This window comes from Dendropsophus ebraccatus, chromosome 12, assembly GCF_027789765.1.
Source record: "Dendropsophus ebraccatus isolate aDenEbr1 chromosome 12, aDenEbr1.pat, whole genome shotgun sequence".
In the NCBI taxonomy this organism is placed as follows: domain Eukaryota; kingdom Metazoa; phylum Chordata; class Amphibia; order Anura; family Hylidae; genus Dendropsophus; species Dendropsophus ebraccatus.
Genome location: NC_091465.1, coordinates 45,026,213 through 45,035,919, shown reverse-complemented (window position 1 = coordinate 45,035,919; position 9,707 = coordinate 45,026,213). Strand labels below are relative to the sequence as shown.

The 9,707-nt window shown below is 43.8% G+C and overlaps 1 protein-coding gene across 1 annotated transcript; it reads left to right on the top strand.

The window, feature by feature from the left end:
• The first annotated feature begins 1,756 nt into the window (after positions 1–1,756).
• RPL28 (ribosomal protein L28) lies at positions 1,757–9,447 on the top strand. Its single transcript, XM_069947020.1, has 5 exons — positions 1,757–1,855; positions 4,383–4,471; positions 5,412–5,535; positions 7,153–7,271; positions 9,317–9,447. Exons 2-5 carry the CDS (start codon positions 4,391–4,393, stop codon positions 9,404–9,406), a joined length of 414 nt encoding a protein of 137 aa, XP_069803121.1. The 5' UTR covers positions 1,757–1,855; positions 4,383–4,390; the 3' UTR covers positions 9,407–9,447.
• The last annotated feature ends 260 nt before the right edge of the window (positions 9,448–9,707 follow it).

Sequence of the window (9,707 nt, the reverse complement as noted above, 5' to 3'; positions counted from 1 at the left end):
CATACACTAGTGATCAGTGTATAATACTTGTGTCCCTATCACTATACCCGCCATACGCTAGTGATCAGTGTGTAATACTTATGTGTCCCTATCACTATACCTGCCATACTCTAGTGATCAGTGTATAATACTTGTGTCCCTATCACTATACCTGCCATACACTAGTTATCAGTGTATAATACTTATGTGTCCCTATCACTATACCCGCCATACACTAGTGATCAGTGTATACTAGTGTCCCTATCACTATACCTGCCATACACTAGTGATCAGTGTATAATACTTGTGTCCCTATCACTATACCCGCCATACACTAGTGATCAGTGTATAATACTTGTGTCCCTATCACTATACCTGCCATACACTAGTTATCAGTGTATAATACTTATGTGTCCCTATCACTATACCCGCCATACACTAGTGATCACTGTATACTAGTGTCCCTATCACTATAGCTGCCATACACTAGTGATCACTGTATAATACTTATGTGTCCCTATTACTATACCTGCCATACACTAGTGATCAGTGTGTAATACTTGTGTCCCTATCACTATACATGCCATACACTAGTGATCACTGTATAATACTAGTGTCCCTATCACTATACCTGCCATACACTAGTGATCAGTGTATACTAGTTTCCCTATCACTATACCTGCCATACACTAGTGATCAGTGTATAATACTTGTGTCCCTATCACTATACCTGCCATACACTAGTGATCAGTGTATAATACTTGTGTCCCTATCACTATACCTGCCATACACTAGTGATCAGTGTATAATACTAGTGTCCCTATCACTATACCTGCCATACACTAGTGATCAGTGTATAATACTTGTGTCCCTATCACTATACCTGCCATACACTAGTGATCAGTGTATAATACTAGTGTCCCTATCACTATACCTGCCATACACTAGTGATCAGTGTGTAATACTTGTGTCCCTATCACTATACCTGCCATACACTAGTGATCAGTATGTAATACTTGTGTCCCTATCACTATACCCGCCATAAACTAGTGATCACTGTATACTAGTGTCCCTATCACTATACCCGCCATACACTAGTGATCACTGTATAATACTAGTGTCCCTATCACTATACCTGCCATACACTAGTGATCAGTGTATACTAGTGTCCCTATCACTATACCCGCCATACACTAGTGATCAGTTTATAATACTTGTGTCCCTATTACTATACCTGCCATACACTAGTGATCAGTGTATACTTGTGTCCCTATCACTATAGCTGCCATACACTAGTGATCAGTGTATAATACTTGTGTCCCTATCACTATACCTGCCATACACTAGTGATCAGTGTATAATACTTGTGTCCCTATCACTATACCTTCCATACACTAGTGATCACTGTATAATACTAGTGTCCCTATCACTATACCTGCCATACACTAGTGATCACTGTATACTAGTGTTCCTATCACTATACCTGCCATACACTAGTGATCACTGTATACTAGTGTCCCTATCACTACACCCGCCATACACTAGTGATCAGTGTATAATACTTGTGTCCCTATCACTATAGCTGCACGCGCTTAGTTTCCAGCTTGGTGTATGGGTCTTTCCCGGACAACAGCGCCTGCTCCGTGCAGTGTGTGAATAGAGCCTTGTACTGGCACATACAGCAGTTATGAGGTGAGGGCACCATATAATGTTACTGTACGGCCACACCTCATCTGTTTTGCCAAGCTGTAAGATGGCGCCGGGGTCTCTGTTCCGCGTTACGTCACGCCGGGCGGTGGAGTCATCTGCGGACCGGAAATAAGGCGAGGCCCCGCCCCTCTCTCTTCCTTTCCTTCCCCAGGCTCAGCGGAGAGAGGTAACGTGTTATGGCCGCTGCAAATAGTAACCGGGGAAAGTCTGCGTAATAACGGGCTGGAATAGCAGCGGCGGTGACCGGAGTCCGCGCTGTGTGACTGTGCTCGGGGCCCGGCCTCACCGCACACGTTACTGGCGGGGGGAGCAGACTCAGGCGCCACATGGACGGCCTAGGCCTCGCTGCGGCCTCCGTCCTGGTGCTCGGTGCCGGACACGGGGATGTGGCGGGAGCGTTACCGTTCTGTGTTATAGTGACAGGAGGCCGGATGGATCCCTGTATAATGGACGAGGCCTCCGGTTCTCTGCCTCCCCCCCCCCCCCCCCCCCCCCCCCATAAGGCTCTGTTCACACTACAGTTGTGTGCGTTTCTTTCCATCAGTCTAAGATCCCTGACAGGTCTCTAAAACGTTGTGCACATTACTCTTGGATACTACACTACAGGCAGCCCCAGCAGCTACAGTGTTCCCTGGTGGATATGTCATTGGGATCTGTCAGCTGCTGCATGCTGTGTCACACATTGGCTTCTCAGTATGTATATAATGAACACAGATCTGTGAGACGTTATGGTGACCTGAAATGAATCTACCAGATCGGCCATCGAGTAGATCAGTCTGACTGGACTGTCCCTATAGTCAGTGCTCGTCCGGAGTGGAGCTGATGGGGCCGGACTAACCTCACCCGTGGCCGTTAGAGATGAGCAAACCTGGAGCATGCTCGAGTCCATCCAAACCCGATCTTTCGGTATTTGATTAGCGGTGGCAGCTGAAGTTGGATAAAGCCCTAAGGCTATGTAGAAATCATGGATATAGTCATTGGCTGTATCCATGTTTTCCAGACAACCTTAGAGCTTTATCCAAGTTCAGCAGCCCCCGCTAATCAAATGCCGATCGCTCTGGTTCGGATGGACTCGAACCCGCTTCGCTCATCTCTAGTGGCCGTCCATTACATGTGACATCAGTGCTGGTTACTGCAGTCTCTCTTCCTGCAGGTTACCATGACAGGCTGCTCAGTGTAATCAGAGGATGGGAAGATTTAAACCTGACGTATCGCCAGGACCTGTTGGAGGAATTGATGGTCGGGGTCTGAGTACTCAGTACTACAGTTGCCAGGAAAACATAGAATTGGCCTATGGCTGTATCCATGTGTTCCAGGACTCCCTGGGGCGGCATCTAACTTCTGCAGCCATTCAAATGGAAAGCTTTGGGGTTCAGGGAACGTTGCCAAACCGCAACAGTGTGACAAGTTCACTAACCACTCCTGTAGTACCAAGTTCTTAGACCCTGACCACCAAATCCTCCAATGTGTCTTTGCCGTACATCAAGTTTAACACTTGCCATCCTCTATTCACGTTGCCAAATCTGAGCAGCTTGCCAGGTCTGCCCAACACTACTCGGTATCATTTCTGGGATCAAGCAGGGAGAAGCACACAGATAAGCTCTTCGCTCTCCAGCTCCATTGCAAGCTCCTGTCTCAGGCTTTTCTGACCGATCAGAACAGTAACAGGTCTCCCCACCACGGCTAGTTTTTGATTTTTCTAATTAGGAGATTGTAGACTCACATTGTCACCTAGCTTCTTGTGTTTACCATGGTGGAGTCCTAATCTGCCTATTAGATATGTGACATCAGTATGGACAGCATGACATCACCCCAGCCAGTAACTTATTGCCGTGGCCGCATATATCAGGAGCTTTGAAAATCCTTCGTTTTTGCTGCTTCTAAATGCCTGTTTTATAGTCAAACTACATATAAATCTGAATAAAGTCTTCAAATCACATCTGGGGTCTGTGACACTATTCTGGTGTGTAGTACAGCGGCATAGTGACTTTACTAGTATACTACAACTGTAGTATACTGGGAGTTATGTTTTGGTCTATTACTGCAATGTACGTAAACCAGAATAGTCCCAAAACACTTAGGGTATGTTCACACTGAGCAAATACGGCGGAATTCCGTGGTGGAGCTCTCTACCGCGGAATCCCGCCGTGCTCAGTGTCCCGCTGTGAGTGAATGAGAGGGTGTGCGCTCCTCCACTGCCGCCGTTCTCTGCTCAAAATAGTGACATGTCCCTACTTCTAGCGGAGAGCGCCTGCGGAGGAGCGTGCACGCTCTCCCATTGAGATATGACACACTGAGGCTAGTGTGAACATACCCTTATTGTGTAGTAATCTGGAGTGATGTCCTGGCCTGTAATTACAATCCGGCAGGCTTCACTTCAGGACCACATCTTTTTTTCTTTTTCTTTTTTCTCTCCCCCCCCCCTCTGCTTTTCAATATATCAAGGATTGTGAGGGAAACCTGGTGATCCAGTATTGAACACACAGTCGTTTAAAGGGTTAGTGTGGCATTTTTATCTTTCTGCTTAACACACATTACAAAGTTATATATCTTTGTAATGTGTGTTAATATGCAGTCTTTTTTGGGGGGAGGGGGCACCGCACTAACCCTTTAAAAACATAGTGAGGCTTTCTGTGCTCCACTTTATCTTGTTATTACAAATCAAAGTCTAAACTATTTTTTGTGTGTTCTAGGTACAACAATGTCGGCTCACTTGCAGTGGATGATCATCAGGAACTGCTCCAGTTTCTTGATTAAGAGAAACAAGCAAATTTACAGCACTGTAAGTATTACAGAGATGTCTTAAAGAAATGCTCAGTTTCTGGAGGAAAGTTAGAGTATCTGTCATCAAAAATAACTTTTGACATAGGTTTTTGCTCACAGTGGGCCTCAGCCTCTGTGATGTGGAGATATAGTCTAGGGGAGATTGCGGCCGTCTTGTTCACTTCCTGTCTGTATCTTCATAACAGCCAATTCCAACAATGTAAGTCTGAGGCTACATTGTTAGAATTAGTTGCTAGCTGGGGAGTGGATTGGCCTGCGGTCACGCACTTTCTCTCTCTGATTGTATGTTTTGATCACAGCGTCTCTCAGTAGACCTGCTGCGATCGATAACCTATGACATGGAGCCATTTAGATGAGTGCATGGCTCCTAAGATTCTGTGCAGCAGTATACAAATATCCTATGGGTCTGTTTTATCAAAGTGATGTAAACTGCCTATAGCCACCAATCACAGCTCAGCTCTGGTAAAATGAAAGCTGAGCTGTGATCGGTTGCCATGGGCAGATTACATCAGTTTGTTTTACGCAATTTTATATATTCCATGAGAGGATCCGATCCTGACATTGGTTGTAAATGTAAAGTCTGTTACCTGAGCTTGCTGCTCATTGTTTTGGACTTGCTGTTCTAATGTCTTGAATAAATATTAGAGATGAGCAAACCTGGAGCATGCTCAAGTCCATCTAATCCTGATCGTTCGGTATTTGATTAGTGGTGGCTGCTGAAGTTGGATAAAGCTCTAAGGTTGTCTGGAAAACATGGATACAGCCAATGACTATATCCATGTTTTCCACATAGCCTTAGGGCTCTATCCAAGCTCAGCAGCCACCGCTAATCAAATGCCGAACGATTGGGTTTGGATGGACTCAAGCATGCTCCAGGTTTGCTCATTTCTAATAAATGTTTAGGATGCCTTTACCTATTTGCTTTGCATTTTGTATAGGAGCCCAACAATCTGAAGGCCAGGAACTCCTTTCGTTACAATGGACTTATCCACAGGAAAACAGTTGGCATTGAGCCTGCTGCTGATGGAAAGGGTATTATCGTTGTCCTGAAGAAGCGTGCTGGTAAGTTACCATTATGTTACTGGAAATATGGCATGCATTCCTGTTGTGGGCATATAGTTGTGACATTAGTGTTTATCCATCTCATCATATTACGGATTCATAATACAGCGTAAATATTCTGCTATGGAGCTACACTGTACTTTACTCTTCTAAAGGCACAAATGTATGTGAAATTGTAGGATGATCACGCACAAAAGATTTAATGGAGTGTATGTTCACATAAGGGAAAATTCGAGTTCTCCCCTAATCGGGCAATCCTGATTAGAGATGAGCGAATGTACATTACAAAACAGAGCGAATTGCTTCATTTGCTCGGCACTCGGCTTTTACGCTGTCTTCCTTTGATCTCTGTGCTGTTCTACTATGGGTGCCTGAAAAAGCTGGATCCAGTCTGGGGAAACTGGGAGAAGCATGGAGATCAAAGGCAGCTGGCGTATAAGCAATTAGCTTTGTTTGTAATGTAACTCTGCTCATCTTCTGATCCTGATGTATCTTGTAGGAAACCATCCTAAAATGCTTTCTTCTGAATGTTGTAAATACTGTGTACTGGACTGTCTCTTTTGTGTAGTCCTGTTAAAAATAGTTTAGATGGTGGTAGCAATTGGATTTTAAATTGTGAGCCCTAAAGAGGCCAAGGAGAGATCTGAGTGATGACAACCTACATAAAGTGTTGCAGAATAAGTTTGCACTAGATGAAGGAATTATTACTGATTACAAGGTTTTCATTGGGAGTTTGCCAACTATCACCTGTCTGCATGTTTTTCTAGTATGGGGGTGGAAACCGGAGTACCCAGAACATAAGCCATATATTTGATGGTTCTCTTTAGCTTTATAAGTGAACCATATCACAGTTGTTAATGGCTGCAGAGCTGGTTGTTGTGCGTGTAAGCCCATTCTTCAGCATGGTTCGACAGCTCTGATTGCTCCTGGACATGCAGAACTGTTGGCCAGATTAGGCTATCGATGTGACAGGGAGCCCATGACATCAATAATGACAACACGTAGCTTTACTCAGCAGAGTGGGCCCCGAAGACAGGCAGACATGATCTGTTTTCTCACCATACCTATCTTTGCAGTGTGTATGTCAGTCAGCTCACCCAATCAGCAGTGAATTCCAATTGGACCCCGTAAGTTGGGGTATCCTTCGATATGACCACAGTGTAATGGAACTTGACGCAGCCTCATTTGCATCACATTGTCACTGTGTGGTCGTATCCATAAATACCTGAACTTCTGGCCGCAGAGTGGAATTCACTGCTGATTGGGTCAGTGGACTTCGTAACAGGTACGCTTTTAATAATGGACTGTTACCAAACTGAGTAACATTTAAGTCTTCTTTTTGGCATGTAATGCTGGTCCAAATTTACTCTCTTGTGAACTGATGGTGGTCCTGGAAACACTGTTCCGTGGTCATGCACAGCAGGAGGAGGGGGGTGGATGTTACTTAAAATTTCTGATTCTACTTCAAGTGACATTACTGTTCTGCATTGCATATGTCAGTGTTACGACATAGCATGTTTCATAGTGCTATGCCTTTCTACTGTACATGATCTCACTTTTGTGTTAGCATGTTTCTGTATAAAATAAAAAGGACTTGTATATATTTTAAATTTTTAGGCCAACGTAAACCTATTCAATCATATGAGAAAATCACCATCAACAAGAACTCACGTGCCACACTCAGCAGTGTGCGCCATATTATTCGCAAGAATAAGTACAGGAAAGATCTCCGTATGGTGAGTGAATCACATTGTGGTCTTGGTTGTATATGCATACACATATGCAAAGTTACGCAGATATCCTCCAATGCAAATAAGATATAGTGTTATGTATGGAGGAATGAGTGTTAATGTGACCTGGGTTCTAGTTTTTAACCAAATACCTATAGAAAGACACTAAACCTCTCTTTTAATCTAAAAAATTTATGTACTTTATTATTAAAACATGATTTTAACAATTCATAAAAAAACAACGAACCACGACTGACAAGATGATTAAAAAACCGCAAACATACAAGAGGGGGTTGCTACAGATGGACGTGTGGACTAGTAGGAGAATAAACAAATAAGTAAATAACAGTAACAGTAAGAGTACTGTTGGTATGTATACACCTTAAAGAACACACATAGGTTCCTCATAGAGAAAACCATAAGCAGTAAGGTGAAACCAATAGTATTACCTAAGCAATGGATGATAAATAGTGAGGTCGTCCACTGGCTGCCCCCACCCCGATGCACGTTTCGGCGATGCCTTTCTCGTTGTATACGCGTTGCTTCACTCTTTACACAGCAGTTTGGTGCATTGCTGTTCAAGTTTTAAATATAAATTGCTCAAATAACCTGTATGCAAAATTGTGGTGTTTTGAGGATATTTTAACCCTTAGGGGACACAGCCAGTTTTCATTTTTGCGTTTTCGTTTTTCCCTCCTCGTGTATATAAGGCCATAGCGCCTGCATTTTTCCACCTAGAGACCCAAATGAGCCCTTATTTTTTGCGCAACTAATTGTACTTTGCTATGGCATATGTAATTTTTGCCTAAAATGTGCCGGGAAACCAGAAAAAAATTATATGTGTGGTGAAATTTTTTTTTTTTTATTTTGGGGGGGGGGGGGGGGGGGGCTGGGGGGGGTTGTTTTTACTCCATTCGCCCTGGGGTAAAACTGATTCGTTATATATGTTCCTTAAGTTGTTACGTTTACGATATGTAACATGTATAACTTTTATTTGATTTGATGGCTTGTAAAAAAGAAAATATATGTTCCTTAAAATCGCTCCATTCCCAGGCTTATAGCGCTTTTATCCTTTGGTCTATGGGTCTGTGTGAGGTGTCATTTTTTGCGCAATGATGTGTTCTTTCTATCGGTACCTTGATTGCGCATATATGACTTTTTGATCGCTTTTTATTACAATTATTCTGGATTTGATGCGACCAAAAATGCGCAATTTTGCACTTTGGGATTTTTTTGCACTGACGCCGTTTACCGTTTGAGATCAGGAATGTGATTAATTAATAGTTCGGGCGATTACGCATGCGGCGATAGCAAACATGTTTGTTTATTAATTTATTTATTTTTATTTATAAAATGGGGAAAGGGGGGGTGATTCAGACTTTTATTAGGGGAGGGGATTTTGTGTTATTAAAAATACATTTTTCTTTTACTTTACACATATACTAGAAGCCCCCCTGGGGGACTTCTAGTATATGCACTCTGATCTCTCATAGAGATCCATGCAGTATAGTTATACTGCATGAATCCATGAGATCGGTGTTCTATTACTTTTGGCTGCTGCAGCCAAAAGGAATAGAATGCCGAGCCGGGATCAGCGCCATTACGGCGCAGACCCCGGCCCGGGATGGATGCAGGGATCGCCCCCCCGCAATCGCGCCGCAGGGGGGCGATCCCCCCACTAGACCACCAGGGATGGATATGAGCAAGTATTTAGAAGCAGCTGTCAACTTTGACAGCTGCTTCTAAGTACTTAATTAGCGGGCACGGCGATTGGACCGTGCCCGCTAATAGCCACGATCCTGGGCTACATGCGGCACCCGGGATCGCGGCAGTTCAGAGGGGGTGGTCGCCGCGCGACCCCCCCTCTGAACTCCCATAGCGGCACGTTCAGTAACGTCCTGGTGCAGCTATGGGTTAATGTGCAAGTCTCCACTTCAGATTTTCCAATGATAAGTCTTGTTTTTTAATGGAAAGTTCCTCCCCTTTTTATGTGTGTTTAGTAATCTGTTAACTTGTTGTTGTTGTTTTTTTTTTTCCTTTTTTTTTTTTAGGCTGCCCTTCGTCGTGCAAGCGCAATCTTGAGGAGCCAGAAACCAGTTGTGGTGAAGAAGAAACGTACCCGTGCTGCCAAGACTGCATAAAAATTCCAGCAGACTGTTTAATAAAATAACTGAACACACCAGTCTCTGTTTCAGTATTTAATGGGTCAACATTTATGTTAATGGTATCTATATGCAAGTTTTAGGGTTAAAGGAGGAGTCCCACCAAACTCAAAAACAGGAAGCCAGGGGTGTGTGGGAAAATAACCTAAACTCACCTGTCCTCATGCCCTGTAGCACCGCTTATGGATCCTGTTGACAGTCGCCAGTGACTTGTTGGGTACATCACGGTTTCCAGCCCAAAATTTAGGTTTGGGAGCGGCACTATGGATGGGACAGGGGA

Coding starts and splice junctions, on each gene's coding strand:
- RPL28 (XM_069947020.1), top strand. CDS start 4,391: ATGTCGGCTCACTTGCAGTGGATGATCATCAGGAACTGCTCCAGTTTC. Junction 5,536..7,152: donor TGTCCTGAAGAAGCGTGCTG/GTAAGTTACCAT, acceptor TTAAATTTTTAG/GCCAACGTAAACCTATTCAA. Junction 7,272..9,316: donor ACAGGAAAGATCTCCGTATG/GTGAGTGAATCA, acceptor TTTTTTTTTTAG/GCTGCCCTTCGTCGTGCAAG.